At 46.8% G+C, this 20,416-nt stretch overlaps 1 protein-coding gene across 1 annotated transcript; it reads left to right on the top strand.

Annotated features, from left to right (window-relative positions):
* Nucleotides 1–6,192: 6,192 nt before the first annotated feature.
* LOC123447351 (heavy metal-associated isoprenylated plant protein 39-like) lies at nt 6,193–7,784 on the top strand. Its single transcript, XM_045123946.1, has 3 exons — nt 6,193–6,511; nt 6,793–6,868; nt 7,006–7,784. Exons 1-3 carry the CDS (start codon nt 6,500–6,502, stop codon nt 7,563–7,565), a joined length of 648 nt encoding a protein of 215 aa, XP_044979881.1. The 5' UTR covers nt 6,193–6,499; the 3' UTR covers nt 7,566–7,784.
* The last annotated feature ends 12,632 nt before the right edge of the window (nt 7,785–20,416 follow it).

Below are 20,416 nucleotides of genomic sequence, written 5' to 3'. Positions count from 1 at the left end.
ATCACGAAGCTCTCACAGCTTGGTGGCAGTGTCTTTGGAGAACCATCACTATCTCATCTGGAAGATTAGCTCACACTTGATTCAAGTGATTGTTGTACTCAGACAATCTGAGCACACGCTCAACGATTGAGCTTTTCTCCTCCACTTTGTGGTCAAAGAATCTTGTTGGAGGTCTTGTACCTCTTAACAAGGGCACAAGCATGAAATCACAATTTCATCTCTTTAGAACATCACTTATGTTCCGTGACGTTTTAAAACGTTTTCGGTGCCTTGCTTCTAAGCCATTAAGTACTTTGCACTGAACTATCGTGTAGTCATCAGAAACGTGTATGTCGGATGTTCACAGCATCCACAGATGACGCTCGAAGTGCAGCACACCGAGTGGTGCATTAAGGACATAAGCTTTCTGCGTAGCAACGAGGACAATCCTCGGTTTTACAGACTCAGTCTGCAAAGTTTGCTACTATCAATTTTCAACTAAATTTTCTCTATGAACATATAAAAACAGTAGAGCTATAGCGCAAGCTACATCGTAATTCGCAAAGACCATTAGACTATATTCATGACAATTAGTTCAATTAATCATATTACTTAAGAACTCCCACTCAAAAAGTACATCTCTCTAGTCATTTGAGTGGTACATGATCCAAATCCGCTATCTCAAGTCCGATCATCACGTGAGTCGAGAATAGTTTCAGTGGTAAGCATCCCTATGCTAATCATATCAACTATACGATTCATGCTCGACCTTTCGGTCTCATGTGTTCCGAGGCCATGTCTGCACATGCTAGGCTCGTCAAGCTTAACCCGAGTGTTCCGCGTGTGCAACTGTTTTGCACCCGTTGTATGTGAACGTTGAGTCTATCACACCCGATCATCACGTGGTGTCTCGAAACGAAGAACTGTCGCAACGGTGCACAGTCGGGGAGAACACAATTTCGTCTTGAAATTTCAGTGAGAGATCACCTCATAATGCTACCGTCGTTCTAAGCAAAATAAGGTGCATAAAAGGATTAACATCACATGCAATTCATAAGTGACATGATATGGCCATCATCACGTGCTTCTTGATCTCCATCACCAAAGCACCGACACGATCTTCTTGTCACCGGCGCCACACCATGATCATCCATCAATGTGTTGCCATCGGGGTTGTCGTGCTACTTATGCTATTACTACTAAAGCTACATCCTAGCAAAATAGTAAACGCATCTGCAAGCACATATGTTAGTATAAAGACAACCCTATGGCTCCTGCCGGTTGCCGTACCATCGACGTGCAAGTCGATATTTCTATTACAACATGATCATCTCATACATCCAATATATCACATCACATCATTGGCCATATCACATCACAATCATACCCTGCAAAAACAAGTTAGACGTCCTCTAATTTTGTTGTTGCATGTTTTACGTGGTGACCAAGGGTATCTAGTAGGATCGCATCTTACTTACGCAAACACCACAACGGAGATATATGAGTTGCTATTTAACCTCATCCAAGGACCTCCTCGGTCAAATCCGATTCAACTAAAGTTGGAGAAACCGACACTTGCCAGTCATCTTTGAGCAACGGGGTTACTCGTAGCGATGAAACCAGTCTCTCGTAAGCGTACGAGTAATGTCGGTCCAAGCCGCTTCAATCCAACAATACCGCGGAATCAAGAAAAGACTAAGGAGGGCAGCAAAACGCACATCACCGCCCACAAAACCTTTTGTGTTCTACTCGAGAAGACATCTACGCATGAACCTAGCTCATGATGCCACTGTTGGGGAACGTCGCAAGGGAAACAAAAAATTTCCTACGCGCACGAAGACCTATCATGGTGATGTCCATCTACGAGAGGGGATGAGTGATCTACGTACCCTTGTAGATCGTACAGCAGAAGCGTTAGTGAATGCGGTTGATGTAGTGGAACGTCCTCACGTCCCTCGATCCGCCCCGCGAACAATCCCGCGATCAGTCCCACGATCTAGTACCGAACGGACGGCACCTCCGCGTTCAGCACACGTACAACTCGACGATGATCTCGGCCTTCTTGATCCAGCAAGAGAGACGGAGAGGTAGAAGAGTTCTCCGGCAGCGTGACGGCGCTCCGGAGGTTGGTGATGATCTTGTCTCAGCAGGGCTCCGCCCGAGCTCCGCAGAAACGCGATCTAGAGGAAAAACTATGGAGGTATGTGGTCGGGCAGCCGTGAGAAAGTCGTCTCAAATCAGCCCTAAAACCTCCGTATATATAGGTGGGAGGGAGGGGAGGAGGCAGCCTCAAAACCTAAAGGTTTGGCCGAAATTGGAGGTGGAGGAGTCCTACTCCAATCCTACTTGGAGTAGGATTCCACCTTCCCACTTGGAAACTCTTTCCACCTTGTGTTTTTTCCTTCTCAAACCTTATGGGCCTTAGTGGGAACTTATTCCAGCCCACTAGGGGCTGGTTTATCTCTTCCCATAGCCCATGAGACCCCTTGGGGCGTGACACCCCTCCCGATGGTCCCCGGCACCCCTCCCGGCACTCCCGGTACACTACCGATGAGCCCGAAACTTTTCCGGCAATGCACGAAAACCTTCCGGTAACCAAATGAGGTCATCCTATATATCAATCTTCGTTTCCGGACCATTCCGGAAACCCTCGTGACGTCCGTGATCTCATCCGGGACTCCGAACAACATTCGGTAACCAACCATATAACTCAAATACGCATAAAACAACGTCGAACCTTAAGTGTGCAGACCCTGCGGGTTCGAGAACTATGTAGACATGACCCGAGAGACTCCTCGGTCAATATCCAATAGCGGGACCTGGATGCCCATATTGGATCCTACATATTCTACGAAGATCTTATCGTTTGAACCTCAGTGCCAAGGATTCATATAATCCCGTATGTCATTCCCTTTGTCCTTCGGTATGTTACTTGCCCGAGATTCGATCGTCAGTATCCGTATACCTATTTCAATCTCGTTTACTGGCAAGTCTCTTTACTCGTTCCGTAATACAAGATCCCGCAACTTACACTAAGTTACATTGCTTGCAAGGCTTGTGTGTGATGTTGTATTACCGAGTGGGCCCCGAGATACCTCTCCGTTCACACGGAGTGACAAATCCCAGTCTTGATCCATACTAACTCAACTAACACCTTCGGAGATACCTGTAGAGCATCTTTATAGTCACCCAGTTACGTTGCGACGTTTGATACACACAAAGCATTCCTCCGGTGTTAGTGATTTATATGATCTCATGGTCATAGGAACAAATACTTGACACGCAGAAAACAGTAGCAACAAAATGACACGATCAACATGCTACGTCTTATTAGTTTGGGTCTAGTCCATCACATGATTCTCCTAATGATGTGATCCCGTTATCAAGTGACAACACTTGCCTATGGCCAGGAAACCTTGACCATCTTTGATCAACGAGCTAGTCAACTAGAGGCTTACTAGGGATAGTGTTTTGTCTATGTATCCACACAAGTATTGTGTTTCCAATCAATACAATTATAGCATGGATAATAAACAATTATCATGAACTAAGAAATATAATAATAACTAATTTATTATTGCCTCTAGGGCATATTTCCAACACCAGACGGCCTCAAAGTGGGATGGGAGTGGCAACTCATGTAAGCTCAATTGCCTCATATTATTGTTATTTCAATATGTTTATGTGTTTTCATTCTTTTTCTCATACATATGTTGTATGCTAGATGGCGGTGGCAGCCACTTTGTATCACGAGGTGAAGAAGAAGCCATTATCTTTTAGCCATTGTTGGCTCTTATTGAATATCAAGCTAAAGTGGCAACAAGTTGTGGCCGATCTCAAGGCCGACATGAAGCGGAATGACGGATCAAGCTCCCATCAATCCATTGGGTTGGACGATGAGGACAATGACGTTGTCGTCACCAATGGAAAAAGCTACCGTGCCAAAGGATAACCGGCAAATCATGGGAAACAAGTGAGAGAAGGCAAGGATCTCCCGTGATGCCGCAGCTACAAAACTGTGGTCCACATGGACGGGCATTTTTTCGACAAGGGAGAACAAGAAAAATGAGAGGTACATGCTCATGTTGGATGCGCAAAAAGGGAGGATGGAGTGGGACCGGTCGAGGGCGGAGATGGGGCTTGAAATTGACAGGGAGAAGATCCAGTTGGAGAAGCAAGAGTCGGCGATTAAATAGGAACTGAGAAGGCCAAGACATTTGGGGGGATTGAGCTCGAGAAGGAGAGGTTGCAATTCGGACGGGACGTGAAGGATGCAAGACCATGTTGGCGGATGAAACCCACTTGGATATGAATGCGAAGAAGTGGCTTACAAAGAAGAAGAAGGAGATCAACGGTTGTAGGGCGCGGGATGCGGCGAGGGCGGCTGCGACAGCGGAGCACGCGACCAGGATGCAGGCGGATGATGCAACCCGCATGCAGGCGGAGCTGGACAAGCTGGACGAGCAGGACACATTGATGAAAGTGTGTGACCTGTGATCCGACAAGCATCCCTTCTCGCTCGGATATTGATTTTATTTTGGCATGTCCGGTTTGTTGAAGTTTGTTTTAATTTGCTTTGATTGAAACTGTTGAATTCAAATAATTTGTATCAGATGATCAACGTGCATGGATTTAAAGGTTCCATTTAAGGTATGTGGGTGTATGGTGTAACATATGAGGAACCGCCAGATGCTGTCCACAGACATGTCCAGACGCGTCTGTAGACGTATAGTAGACTGGATTTGCCTAGTCCGACTGTAGATGCTCTTAGCTAACAAAGAAAACCGGGATAAGGAGTGCTACTCCTCGCCAATTAGCAGACCTAGAGCTGATTTTATATTTGATATTGTAATGAAATGTATGCTGCAAGTTTGTAACCGGTGATCCTACCTACATAAATTCGGTGGTCATCAAAAACCTTTTTCAGTGACAAAGAGAATATATAGTTGGTAAGAAACCCTTTCATGCATCTGCACGGTCAGTTTCGGTGCTTGATCGCGGCCTTAGCCGATCGTTACAGGCAGGCATTTTACAGCTTGTAGCTTACAAGCTATAATAACTCCCTTTTAAAATCCGAAAACTTGCTGCCGCGTCGCCTGATTCTGATATCTCGTCCAATTATCAACTGTCCAACTTAGATGATGATATACCAGGCCAAGAGTCGTCATTGATCGTTTTTAATAACATAATATATACTCTTTTGATATGATATACTCCCTCCGTTTCTAAATATAAGACCTTGTAGAAATTTCACTATAGACTACATACGGAACAAAATGAGTGAATCTACATTTTAAAATATGTCTATATACATCCATATGTAGTCTATAGTGCAATCTCTACAACGTCTTATATTTAGGAACGAAGAAAGTACTATAGAGTAATAAAGAAACAAAGACAGGTGTGGCGCGTACGTCATGATCCCCGAACAAATGACAGGGACAGCGCAAAAAGGCCTCGCTGATTGGTCCTCATCCTCAAACCACATGCACGAACGCACCCAAGTTTTCAACGAACGCAGCATTGCTCGTATACACACGGTCTAGAACCGGCCCCTGCCCCGGCCCAGACGTAGTTACGTAGACGCAGCACAACTGCTAGAAGAGAACCGCTGGGACGAGTCATACGTTGGAATCGCCTCGGAATCCGCGAGAAAACGAGACGGAGACGGCGGGAATCGTCCCGTCCCGCTAGCATCCAGCCGAGCCGCAACGCGCAGCCCCGGCGCAAAGGCAGACACGAGCCGGCCGGCCGGCCGGCGCGCGTGCGCAGCCCCGGGAATGGAATCGACCTCTCACGTAGGAGAGATAAAAGCGAGCGTGACCGGTCGGTCACGCACGCACAGCCCACAACGCGCGCGCGCGACGATCGAGTGACAAGCCTAGCTATTGTCTACCGCCTCGTCTCGTCGCGGAAGGTTTCCGCCGGGAATCAGGATCAGAGGACGCCGCACCAGAGGCAGCGGCAACAGAGCATGAGGAGGATGGTAGCGGAGCTCGGACGGCCGGAGCGCACGGCGGCGTGGGGACTGACGGATCCGAGCAGGCAGTAGAACGGCCATTGTGCGGGACGGCTGGGCGGTGGCCAGACACCAAAAGGCGGGAGACGTAGGAGGCCCGCCGCCGCGGTGAGGAAGAGAGACGCGTCCACGTCAGGCAGATATAGATAGATAGAGTTAGACAGACGTACCACTACGCACTGGGGCTGGGGCTGGGGCTGCGCTTGGCACCAACGCTACCTATAGGCTACACTCGGTAGCTAGCCACCAAAGTGCCCGCCGATGGCGCCTCCTCCTCTCCTCGCCGCTAGTATTTAGGACCACCCCCCGATCGGCAACTCCCTTTGCCTCTTGTGTCCTGCCGCCGCTGTTGCGTGACACGCTCGCCTGCCGTGCCCAGTTTCCCACACGCCCTCACTCGCTAGCTAGCTACTCCCATTATTCTCACCTGTCCCCGTTTGATCCATCTTCCGATCGCCTTCTCCATCTCTGCGAGCATCCATCCCAGGCCGGATCGGAGCCATGGCGGCCAAGGTGAGCGACTTCTACCTGTAATGCTCATGGATTGATTCTGAGATCCCCATCCTGATTCCACCAACGCACGTATGCATGTTCTTTGCTCCATCGGACTTCTCCGTCATGGGCCGGGGATCTTGCTTTAGAATCCAATCCCGGGAACGCTTTCCTCTCTTTTCACTCTGCACCTGCACTTTGCTCTCGTCTGGTGTCGTTTTTTTTTGTGTGTCAGTCATGCATTCCTCTGCTCCTATGACTGACTGTGTCGCGCCCATGCTGGCGCGTTTGCCCTGCTGCAGAAGATCGTGGTGAAGCTGGAGCTCCATGACAACAAGGACAAGCAGAAGGCCATGAAGGCCGTCTCCGTGCTCGTCGGTACGTATGCACGCCGCATCCATCTCACCCGCACTCCGCGTTGCTCTGTTCTTAATTTTTATACGATGAATCCATTAGTCAAAGACTGGCCGATCGACTGACGCCGACGTGGTCTCTGATCCGCTCTGTTTCGCCAGGCATCGACGCCATCTCCATGGACATGGCGTCGCGCAAGATGACGGTGCTCGGCACGGTGGACCCGGTGGACGTGGTGAGCAAGCTGCGCAAGGGCTGGGCGGCCTACATCGAGTCCGTCGGCCCGGCCAAGGAGCCCGAGAAGAAGGAGGACAAGAAGGAGGAGGCCAAGAAGGACGGGGACGGGGCCAAAAAGGAAGGCGACGGCGGCGACGCTAAGAAGGACGGCGACGGGAAGAAGGACGGCGACAAGAAGGAGGAGGGCGACGGCGGGAAGAAGGACGGCGACAAGAAGGAGGATGGCGACGGCAAGAAGGACGACGCGGCGGCCAAGAAGGACGGCGACAAGAAGCCCGCCGCCGTGGCCCCGCTGCCGTTCCCGCACCACATGCCGCTGCCGCACCACATGCCGCCGCCCTACATGTACAACGCCGACTACATGATGAACCAGCAGTACCGGCCGGCGCCGCCGGCGTACCCGCCGCCGTACGTGCCGCCGCAGCACTACTACGTGCGGAACATGAGCATGGAGGAGAACCCAAACTCGTGCGCCATCTGCTAAATCGGAGTCGCGCGTGCGTGCGTGCGTCTTGACCCTTGCTCGCCAACGTTCCGCGGGGTGACCGTGCATGCCTCTGCCTCTGTGTATAGTATTTCCTCGATCGTTTTTACGAGACCAACAAAGTTTGCAAGATGAAACTGTACAACTAGCTAGTAGTCTACTGCTCTCTACTATAGCACTTATGTACGTACATTTGTATATTTTGAAATTGCGATGCTACGTACTGCCTGCCTGCCCTTGTACACACTGCCGTTGCGTCATCTTTCCTTTCAACAATAGAGAACAAAACACAAAAGTAGAGAGAGAAAGAGTGGGTTTAGAGAGAGAGAGAGAGAGAGCAGTGTGCGGTGCATGATGGGTGGTAATGCAGCAGCATGTGGCTGCTGTTCAAACTTTGCTTTCTAGAAGAAAGGGAAAATGAGGCGCAATAATATGGTTATTTTTGGCATTTTCTCTTGCAATTGTAGCCAGGCGCATCTTGCATGTGCGGCGCCATTGTACAGAATACTGTGTATATATAGGACCATGAGAATCAGCAGCCATTGGAAAGATCTCTCGCCCGTACAGTTCCAGTTGGTGAGAATCGGAATTATGCTCACCCTGACCCGACCCCCCAGCTGGATGCATCGCACTTATTTTCTTCTCTGTTCGTTCTTTGATCAACGCATGCATGCAATGCATAACATTCACGCGATGTTTGAATTCAAAGGGGGACAAGAGTTCGTCGCAGTCAGAATAATGGAAGATCCATTTAACCAGTGTGCTATATATAATTTCACCTGATTAATGGAGAAGTGGCCTGAGGAAACTAAAACTGCACATGAGCATCTTCCCGCCAAAAAGGAACCGCATATCAGTATCGATCTAACCCTAGCTGGTTCGTTTTTACTACGGAAAAAAGGGGTGAGATGCACGCAGCGCAGCCATCTAATTATAATTAGTCACCAGTTCTCGCAAGGAAACAATTTGATTAGAATGTGTTGGTTGGTACACCAAGACAAAATCGGATAAAGAAATTATAATGGTGACGCAGCAAGGCATGCGCGCGCGCCGACGCGTCGATCTGTATCTGATACAAAAAAGAGCAACGGGGCGCTGAATGAAACATGTCGTCAGACGACGCTATCATGAGGTGATCATGCTCAATAATTGATCTTTTGATCCAGCTTAATACGTCTCTCTCCTCGTCTTAGATCACCATCCGCCATGGCCGAAAGACGCTATGCTTTCCAAGAGAAGAAGCAGCCACAGAAATGTCGAAGGGAATTTCAAGTGGCCATGCGTGCATGTCATTTTCGGTCTAGCTAGCTAGTGCACCCATCACCAAACTCTGACCACTATTTAAACCCGAGGCTAATCGAGTCGGTTCGCGGCCACGATATACTATATGAAAAGGGTTAGATGCATGCCAGCCAAAAGGGTCGATGGCCACCTGAGATCACTTAACTAGTTCATGCGTGTGCACTCTTATCAGTAATTAATTGTTATCAAGCAAATCACACCGTCAGACCCCAGATTACTGCATAAGTCTGCAAGTTGCAGCGAAAGACGGCAGGGTAAAATAGCTGGTTAAATTCAGAGCCGGACAAAACGTAGCAGTCAAGAATGGCTGCGGCGTCGCGTCCGGCTGCGTCCTCGCCGTACCCCTGACCAAACGGGAGTATAAATTCGTCGTTGGCTTGGCCGGTTTTCGCGGTGCCGATGAGTCGGATGACGGCGACGGCTGCTCGTCTCCACTCCCCGCCCCTGACGACAGACGACAGCCGGCGAGTCTCGTCGGCCACCGGCACCTCTTTCTACACCCGAGGACCAGATCTTGAACAGCTTAGCGGAAGGCGACGTCCAGCTTTCGGGCTCAGATGGAAACGGAGGCGTGCTACACAGTTCAGCCTGCTGACATGACAATAATAAGAAGAAATGGGTCTAGATCAGGAGTCGGTGGTGATGTGTTGATGAATTGTGGAGCTGCGGTTTTAATTTGTGGCGTCGGTAGAAATGTGCTGTGGTCGGTGACGATGGCGATGGAGGAAATGGAATTTAGTTAACCTTACCTGCAGCCTTGGTTGCTTAATACCTGCTGCGGCTTTTCGTCTGCCTCCATCGGCTGCTGCTTTTCCCTGTACAAGATAGATAGCTGGGTAAGAACAGCAGGCGCCAACATATACACGTACATACTGTGGAAATACTCGCTACGTGACTTGTTTGAATGGACGCCACTGAATTGCTGTTCACCTGTAGAGGAAGATACAGTACTTTTTATTTGTGGGGAGGCAAAGGAAGACACTGACGTAAAAGGAAGAAGATGCAGGGCCAGTCGTTCTCTCCTCAACTTCTAGATTCTAGAATCGCCATTTTATATTCTTTTTACGGTCCTATATAGTTAACTTGTTGTGACTACCAAGCACATGTAAGACGTCGTAGCTACGTACGGCACGGGCATCTGCGATCAAGATCGATATGATTGCAATCAACCAGCGGATGATGAGAATGTACCCATCCATGCCGCGTAGGATTTGATGCAACACAAGAAAGCGTCCACTCGTTTTCAACAGTGGAGTTGACTGATCGACGTTGCCAGCGGAGCTGCACGCAGCCGCAAGAGGAGCTACATGTAGGACGTAGCCTTCTCGATCATGGCTATCTTTGAAGTTTCTTCTCTCCCAATAGACATGTTTGTTTTTCGCTCCCACGTTTTCAGTGAGGGCATCTCCTGACCTAGAATGTCCTGTACTCCCAACCCACCCTTAGGGTGCTTCCGGTGTTTCAAACTCGATAGCACATTTTTAAATGTATGAAAAAATATGGAAAAAAAATCCAACACATTGACACAATATCATTGTATGTTGTCATAAAATTTGAAATCGAAATTCAAAACATAGCTTGACAAACATAAATGACAAATTTGATAGTAAATAGTACACAACATAAATTGAATAGTAGATATAGTTTTTGTAATTTGAAAGTATAAAAACAGTAAGGTAGCAAGTAAAAACAGCAAGTAAAACGTTCTATAAATGCTTGAAAATAACTTCTAGGGTTCATAGTTTTAGTAGTGTAATCTCTCAATAAAGCTAATATAGTAGAATCATATGATCATCCTTCAACACTACTAGGGAAAAGCCTAGCAGTAGCATGGGTTATACACGTATCAGTAGCGTGGGGCTTCGTTACTGCTACGACGCTACTGCTAACTATTAGCAGCAGCGCAGGTTACCTAGCGCTACTGGCAACTGGGTTAATAGTGGCGCGGGTTACCCAGCGCTACTGGCAACTGGATTAGTAGTAGCGCGGTTTTATAACACACGCTACTACTAAACGCTTTTAGCACTAGCGATCTTTTATTACACGCGCTACTACTAAACGCATTTAGCAGTAGGGAGCTTTTAGAAACCGCGTCACTACTAAACACGCATATTTATTTTTTATATTTATATTGTATTTACACACGGTTATACATATTAATATACATTATCAATAAAATTTATAAAAGAAAAAACATCAATATTAAATTGGACGGGTGCAAGTGATCAAGCTCGGTTAGAGAAAAATACGATGCCGCGAATCGCAACATCATATTTTTCTCTAATTCAACTTGGTCACTTGCATCCATCCAATTTAATCTAATATATGTCATATAACTTATCATTCTCTTAATCATCTAACAACTGATCATCCTATTAATCATCTAACAATTTATCATCGTCTTGATCATCTAACAACTCATCATCATCTTAATCATACCAAGTTAAATGTCATAAAACAGAAAACACCATAATAATAATCATCCTAATCGATCATGCCAAGTTAATATATGTCATATAAATCAGAAAAACTTTTCCCTCACACGACCTAGTCCTCTCTCCTAGGTAAAATGTCATAAAAAAGAAAAATATCTAAGTCTCCATGATGAAGCAAAAAACATCCAACGGTCTTCAACTTGTGGCTTGTGATCCTTCTTTATTTCTTTCTATGCTTCAATTTAGAGTTTTCCTCGTGGTTTGTGCTCAATTGAGTATTGAAAAATGAAAAGGACGCACTTACGGCTTGTAATTGCCATCTCACCTTCACCATACGTCAACTGAGGCACAACATCATTTGATATTTTTTGTTAAAGAACATAATAGTAGCCTAGTTAGCAATGCAATTTCATAATAGTAGCATAATTAGTAGTGTAATTTACGTAATAACAATATAGTTAGCAACTCTTACCAAGATATTTGCGTGAATGTCATCAACCATCAACCTATGCACTAGTGGCATGTATAATGTATAATTTGGGCCAACTCCATAATGCGTGTTGTCCCTAGTAGACAGGCAACCATTAACAAAGATGACAAGAGAATCCTTCTCCTCCTAAGTTAGATGTGATCCATAAATGTAGTGTGTATTGTCTACTATCTTCCGTGTTTCACTCAAAGAAAGGAAATAAGCTACCAGTTAAAAATAAACAAGTTAAGTAGGGATGAACACCAACTATTTTTAAATAAACAATGCAAATAACTTAACAAATATGGTTGTAAAACTCACATAGAGGTAAAATTGGAAGCATATCGGCATCCACCAAAATGTCGATATTACCTTCAATATCATCTTGAGGACGAATATCGAAGGTTATATTCATATCCTCGTGAAATCCATATGCCTTGCACTAGTGGAAAACTGAATAACTACATTGCACTAGTGGAAAACGGGCCTTTGGCCGGGACCCTTTAGTCCCGGCCTGCCTCTGGGCCGGGACTAAAGGTCCGGCCACGTCGCCCCAATTCTCAATGCCTCCCTCAAGGCTTTAGTCCCGGCCCGTAAGGAGCCTTTAGTCCCGGTTCGTGTCCCAAACCGGGACTAAAGGGCTACGCGGGGTGCAGCCCGCATGTGCGCCACCTTTAGTCCCGGTTTGTGTCTCAAACCGGGACTAAAGTCCTCTGCCTATATATAGCACAGCCCCCCTCTCCCCTCTTTCTTGCATTTTTCTTGGATGGAGGATTGTGGGTGTGTGCTAGTGTTGGGGAATGTCGCATGGGAAACAAAAAATTTCCTACGCGCACGAAGACCTATCATGGTGATGTCCATCTACGAGAGGGGATGTGTGATCTACGTACCCTTGTAGACCGTACAGCAGAAGCGTTAGTGAACGCGGTTGATGTAGTGGAACGTCCTCACGTCCCTCGATCCGCCCCGCGAACCGTCCCGCGATCAGTCCCACGATCTAGTGCCGAACGGACGGCACCTCCGCGTTCAGCACACGTGCAGCTCGACGATGATCTCGGCCTTCTTGATCCAGCAACAGAGACGGATAGGTAGAAGAGTTCTCCGGCAGCGTGACAGCGCTCCGGAGGTTGGTGGTGATCTTATCTCAGCAGGGCTCCGCCCGAGCTCCGCAAAAACGCGATCTAAAGGAAAAACCGTGGAGGTATGTGGTCGGGCTGCCGTGGAAAAGTTGTCTCAAATCAGTCCTAAAATCTCCGTATATATAGGGGGAAGAGGGGGAGCCTTGCCTTGGGGTCCAAGGACCCCTAAGGGCTTCGGCCGAGCCAAGGGGGGCAGCCCTCCCCTTCCAAACCGAGTCCAACTAGGTTTGGAAGGAGGAGTCCTTCTCCCTTTTCCCACCTCCTCTTTTTTTTCTTTTCTCTTTGATTTTCTTCCTATGGAGCATAGGGCCTTCTTGGGATGTCCCACCAGCCCACTAAGGGCTGGTATGCCACCCCCAAGGCCTATGGGTTTCCCCGGGGTGGGTTGCCCCCCCCCCCCCCTGGTGAACTCCCGGAACCCATTCGTCATTCCCGGTACATTCCCGGTAACTCCGAAAACCTTCCGGTAATCAAATGAGATCATCCTATATATCAATCTTCGTTTCCGGACCATTCCGGAAACCCTCGTGACGTCCGTGATCTCATCCGGGACTCCGAACAACATTCGGTAACCAACCATATAACTCAAATACGCATAAAACAACGTCGAACCTTAAGTGTGCAGATCCTGTGGGTTCGAGAACTATGTAGACATGACCCGAGAGACTCCTCGGTCAATATCCAATAGCGGGACCTGGATGCCCATATTGGATCCTACATATTCTACGAAGATCTTATCGTTTGAACCTCAGTGCCAAGGATTCATATAATCCCGTATGTCATTCCCTTTGTCGTTCGGTATGTTACTTGCCCGAGATTCGATCGTCAGTATCCGTATACCTATTTCAATCTCGTTTACCGGCAAGTCTCTTTACTCGTTCCGTAATACAAGATCCCGCAACTTACACTAAGTCACATTGCTTGCAAGGCTTGTGTGTGATGTTGTATTACCGAGTGGGCCTCGAGATACCTCTCCGTCACACGGAGTGACAAATCCCAGTCTCGATCCATACTAACTCAACGAACACCTTTGGAGATACATGTAGAGCATCTTTATAGTCACCCAGTTAAGTTGCGACGTTTGATACACACAAAGTATTCCTCCGGTGTCAGTGAGTTATATGATCTCATGGTCATAGGAACAAATACTTGACACGCAGAAAACAGTAGCAACAAAATGACACGATCAACATGCTACGTCTATTAGTTTGGGTCTAGTCCATCACGTGATTCTCCTAATGACGTGATCCAGTTATCAAGCAACAACACCTTGTTTATAATCAGAAGACACTGACTATCTTTGATCAACTGGCTAGCCAACTAGAGGCTTGCTAGGGATAGTGTTTTGTCTATGTATCCACACATGTATATAAGTCTTCATTCAATACAATTATAGCATGGATAATAAACGATTATCTTGATACACGAATTATAATAATAACTATATTATTATTGCCTCTAGGGCATAATTCCAAAAGTCTCCCACTTGCACTAGAGTCAATAATCTAGCCCTCACATCATCATGCGAATTACATTGTAATAAATCTAACACCCATACAGTTCTGGTGTTGATCATGCTTTGCCCGTGGAAGAGGTTTAGTCAGCGGGTCTGCTACATTCAGATCCGTGTGCACTTTGCATATATTCACGTCCTCCCCTTCGACATAGTCGCGGATGAGGTTGAAGCGTCGTTTGATGTGTCTGGACTTCTTGTGAAACCGTGGTTCCTTTGCTAAGGCAATGGCACCCGTGTTGTCACAGAACAAGGTTATTGGATTCAATGCACTTGGCACCACTCCAAGATCCGTCATGAACTGCTTCATCCAGACACCCTCCTTAGCTGCCTTCGAGGCAGCCATGTACTCCGCTTCACATGTAGAATCTGCTACGACGCTTTGCTTGGAACTGCACCAGCTTACCGCACCCCCATTAAGAATAAATACGTAACCGTTCTGCGACTTAGAGTCGTCCGGATCTGTGTCGAAGCTTGCATCGACGTAACCTTTTACGGCGAGCTCTTCGTCACCTCCATACACGAGAAACATCTCCTTAGTCCTTTTCAGGTACTTCAGGATATTCCTGACCGCCGTCCAGTGATCCACTCCTGGATTACTCTGGAACCTACCTGCCATACTTATGGCCAGGCTAACGTCCGGTCTAGTGCACAACATTGCATACATGATAGAACCTATGGCTAAAGCATAGGGGACGGTGCTCATATGCTCTCTATCCTCATCAGTTGCTGGGCACTGAGTCTTACTCAATCTCGTACCTTGTAAAACTAGCAAGAACCCCTTCTTGGACTGTTCCATTTTGAACCTCTTCAAAACTTTATCAAGGTATGTGCTTTGTGAAAGTCCTATCAGGCGTTTTGATCTATCCGTGTAGATCTTAATGCCTAGAATGTAAGCAGCTTCTCCTAGGTCCTTCATAGAGAAACTTTTATTCAAGTAATTCTTTATGCTCTCCAAAAACTCTACGTTGTTTCCAATCAGCAATATGTCATCCACATATAATATTAGAAATGCCACAGAGCTCCCACTCACTTTCTTATAAATACAAGATTCTCCAACCACTTGTATAAACCCAAATGCTTTGATCACCTCATCAAAGCGTTTGTTCCAACTCCGAGATGCTTGCACCAGTCCACAAATGGATCGCTGGAGCTTGCACACCTTGTTAGCATTCTTAGGATCGACAAAACCTTCGGGTTGCATCATATACAACTCTTCCTTAAGGAAACCGTTAAGGAACGCCGTTTTGACATCCATCCGCCAGATTTCATAATCGAAAAATGCAGCTATTGCTAACATGATTCTGACGGACTTAAGCATCACTACGGGTGAGAATGTCTCATCGTAGTCAACTCCTTGAACTTGTGAAAAACCCTTTGCCACAAGTCGAGCTTTATAAACTGTCACATTGCCGTCAGCGTCCGTCTTCCTCTTAAAGATCCATTTGTTCTGAATAGCCTTACGGCCCTCAGGTAGTACTTCCAAAGTCCACACTTTGTTCTCATACCTGGATCCTATCTCGGACTTCATGGCTTCTAGCCATTTGTTGGAATCTGGGCCCACCATTGCTTCTTCATAATTTGCAGGTTCATTGTTGTCTAACAACATGATTGACAAGACAGGATTACCGTACCACTCTGGAGCAGCACGTGGTCTCGTCGACCTGCGTGGTTCGACAGAAACTTGAACCGGAGTTTCATGATCATCATCATTAACTTCCTCTTCAACCGGCGTCGCAACGACAGAGGTTTCCCCTTGCCCTGCGCGACCATACAGAGGGATGAGAGGTTCGACAACCTCATCAAGTTCTATCTTCCTCCCACTCAATTCTCTCGAGAGAAACCCCTTCTCGAGAAAAGCTCCATTTTTAGCAACAAACACTTTGCCCTCGGATTTGAGATAGAAGGTGTACCCAACTGTCTCTTTTGGGTAACCTATGAAGATGCACTTTTCCGCTTTGGGTTCCAGCTTTTCAGGCTGAAGCTTTTTGACATAAGCATCACATCCCCAAACTTTAAGAAACGACAACTTTGGCCTTTTGCCATACCACAGTTCGTATGGTGTCGTCTCAACGGATTTTGATGGTGCCCTATTTAAAGTGAATGCAGCTGTTTCTAATGCATAACCCCAAAACGATAACTGCAAATCGGTAAGAGACATCATAGATCGCACCATCTCAAATAAAGTACGATTACGACGTTCGGACACACCATTACGCTGTGGTGTTCCAGGCGGTGTCAACTGTGAAACAATTCCACATTGTCTTAAGTGAGCACCAAACTCGAAACTCAGATATTCACCCCCACGATTAGACCGTAGGAACTTGATCTTCTTGTTACGATGATTTTCAACTTCACTCTAAAATTGCTTGAACTTTTCAAATGTTTCAGACTTGTGCTTCATTAAGTAGACATAACCATATCTACTCAAATCGTCAGTGAAGGTGAGAAAATAACGATATCCGCCGCGTGCCTCTACGCTCATCGGACCACACACATCGGTATGTATGATTTCCAACAAGTCACTTGCACGCTCCATTGTTCCGGAGAACGGAGTTTTAGTCATCTTGCCCATGAGGCATGGTTCGCACGTGTCAAGTGAATCAAAGTCAAGTGACTCCAAAAGTCCATCGGCATGGAGTTTCTTCATGCGCTTTACACCAATATGACCTAAGCGGCAGTGCCACAAAAATATGGCGCTATCATTGTTAACTCTAACTCTTTTGGTCTCAATGTTATGTATGTGTGTATCGCTATCAAGATTCAATATGAACAATCCTCTCACATTGGGTGCATGACCATAAAAGATGTTACTCATAGAAATAGAACAACCATTATTCTCTGACTTAAAAGAGTAACTGTCTCGCAATAAACAAGATCCAGATATAATGTTCATGCTCAACGCAGGCACTAAATAACAATGATTCAAGTTCATAACTAATCCTGATGGTAACTGAAGTGAAACTATGCCGACGACGATTGCATCAACCTTGGAACCATTTCCTACGCGCATCGTCACTTCATCTTTCGCCAACCTTCGTCTATTCCGCAGTTCCTGTTTCGAGTTGCAAATATGAGCAACAGAACCGGTATCGAATACCCAGGCACTACTACGAGAGCCGGTTAAGTACACATCAATAACATGTATATCAAATATAACAGATTTTTCTTTGGCCGCCTTCTTATCAGCCAGATACTTGGGGCAATTGCGCTTCCAGTGACCCATACCCTTGCAATAGTAACACTCTGTTTCAGGCTTAGGTCCAGCTTTGGGTTTCTTCGTCGGATTGGCAACAGGCTTGCCGCTCTTCTTTGATTTACCCTTCTTGCCTTTGCCGTTTCTCTTGAAATTAGTGGTCTTATTCACCATCAACACTTGATGTTCTTTACGGAGTTCAGACTCTGCGACTTTCAGCATCGCAAACAACTCGCCGGGTGACTTGTTCATCCCTTGCATGCTGTAGTTCAACAAAAAGCTTTTATAGCTTGGCGGCAGTGATTGAAGGATTCTGTCAGTGATAGCCTCTTGCGGGAGTTCAATCCCCAGCTCAGCTAGACGGTTTGAGTACCCAGACATTTTGAGCACATGTTCACTGACAGACGAGTTCTCCTCCATCTTGCAAGCATAGAATTTATCGGAGGTCTCATACCTCTCGATCCGGGTGTTGTTCGGAAAGATAAACTTCAACTCCTGGAACATCTCAAATGCTCCATGACGCTCAGAGCGACGTTGAAGTCCCGGTTCTAAGCCATACAAGACTGCACATTGAACTACTGAGTAGTCCTCCTTACGTGCTAACCAAGCATTCTTAACATCCTGATCAGCCGTAGCGGGTGGTTCATCTCCTAGCGCAGCATTAAGGACATAATCCTTCTTCCCAGCTTGTAAGATTAGCTTAAGATTACGAGCCCAATCTACAAAGTTGCTGCCATCATCTTTCAACTTAGATTTCTCTAGGAACATATTAAAATTCAAGGTGACTGTCGCGTGAGTCATGATCTACAACACAAATATATTCAAAGTGGACTTAGACTATGTTCAAGATAATTAGAGTTTAACTTAATCAAATTGCTCGCTAAACTCCCACTCAAAAAGTACATCTCTCTAGTCATTTGAGTGGTTCATGATCCACTTACACTAGCTCAAGTCCGATCATCACGTGAGTTGAGCATAGTTTCAGTGGTAAGCATCCCCATGCTAATCATATCATCTATATGATTCATGATCGACCTTTCGGTCTCATGTGTTCCGAGGCCATGTCTGCACATGCTAGGCTCGTCAAGCTTAACCCGAGTGTTCCGCGTGCGCAACTGTTTTGCACCCGTTGTATGTGAACGTTGAGTCTATCACACCCGATCATCACGTGGTGTCTCGAAACGACGAACTGTAGCAACGGTGCACAGTTGGGGAGAACACAATTTCGTCTTGAAATTTTAGTGAGAGATCACCTCATAATGCTACCGTCGTTCTAGGCAAAATAAGGTGCATAAAAGGATTAACATCACATGCAATTCATAAGTGACATGATATGGCCATCATCACGTGCTCCTTGATCTCCATCACCAAGCACCGGTACGATCTTCTTGACACCGGCGCCACACCATGATCTCCATCAACGTGTCGCCATCGGGGTTGTCGTGCTACTCATGCTATTACTACTAAAGCTACATCCTAGCAAAATAGTAAACGCATCTACAAGCACAAACGTTAGTATAAAGACAACCCTATGGCTCCTGCCGGTTGCCGTACCATCGACGTGCAAGTCAATATTATCTATTACCACATGATCATCTCATACATCCAATATATCACATCACATCGTTGGCCATATCACATCACAAGCATACCCTGCAAAAACAAGTTAGACGTCCTCTAATTTTGTTGTTGCATGTTTTACGTGGTGACCATGGGAATCTAGTAGGATCACATCTTACTTACGCAAACACCACAACGGAGATGTATGAGTTGCTATTTAACCTCATCCAAGGACCTCCTCGGTCAAATCCGATTCAACTAAAGTTGGAGAAACTGACACCCGCCAGTCATCTTTGAGCAACGGAGTTACTCGTAGCGATGAAACCAGTCTCTCGTAAGCGTACGAGTAATGTCGGTCCGAGCCGCTTCGATCCAACAATACCGCGGAATCAAGAAAAGACTAAGGAGGGCAGCAAACGCACATCACCACCCACAAAAACTTTTGTGTTCTACTCGAGAAGACATCTACGCATGAACCTAGCTCATGATGCCACTGTTGGGGAACGTCGCATGGGAAACAAAAATTTTCCTACGCGCACGAAGACCTATCATGGTGATGTCCATCTACGAGAGGGGATGTGTGATCTACGTACCCTTGTAGATCGTACAGCAGAAGCGTTAGTGAATGCGGTTGATGTCGTGGAACGTCCTCACGTCCCTCGATCCGCCCCGCGAACCGTCCCGCGATCAGTCCCACGATCTAGTGCCGAACGGACGGCACCTCCGCGTTCAGCACACGTGCAGCTCGACGATGATCTCGGCCTTCTTGATCCAGCAAGAGAGACGGAGAGGTAGAAGAGTTCTCCGGCAGCGTGACGACGCTTCAGAGGTTGGTGGTGATCTTATCTCAGCAGGGCTCCGCCCGAGCTCCGCAAAAACGCGATCTAGAGGAAAAACCGTGGAGGTATGTGGTCGGGCTGCCGTGGAAAAGTCGTCTCAAATCAGCCCTAAAACCTCCGTATATATAGGGGGAAGAGGGGGAGCCTTGCCTTGGGGTCCAAGGACCCCTAAGGGCTTCGGCCGAGCCAAGGGGGGCAGCCCTCCCCTTCCAAACCGAGTCCAACTAGGTTTGGAAGGAGGAGTCCTTCCCCCTTTTCCCACCTCCTCTTTTTTTTTCTCTTTGATTTTCTTCCTATGGCGCATAGGGCCTTCTTGGGCTGTCCCACCAGCCCACTAAGGGCTGGTATGCCACCCCAAGGCCTATGGGCTTCCCCGGGGTGGGTTGCCCCCCTGGTGA

The sequence above is a fragment of the Hordeum vulgare genome, chromosome 4H, assembly GCF_904849725.1.
Source record: "Hordeum vulgare subsp. vulgare chromosome 4H, MorexV3_pseudomolecules_assembly, whole genome shotgun sequence".
In the NCBI taxonomy this organism is placed as follows: Eukaryota; Viridiplantae; Streptophyta; class Magnoliopsida; order Poales; family Poaceae; genus Hordeum; species Hordeum vulgare.
Note: the sequence above shows the minus strand (reverse complement) of the source record. Positions and strands in the feature narration are given on the sequence as shown.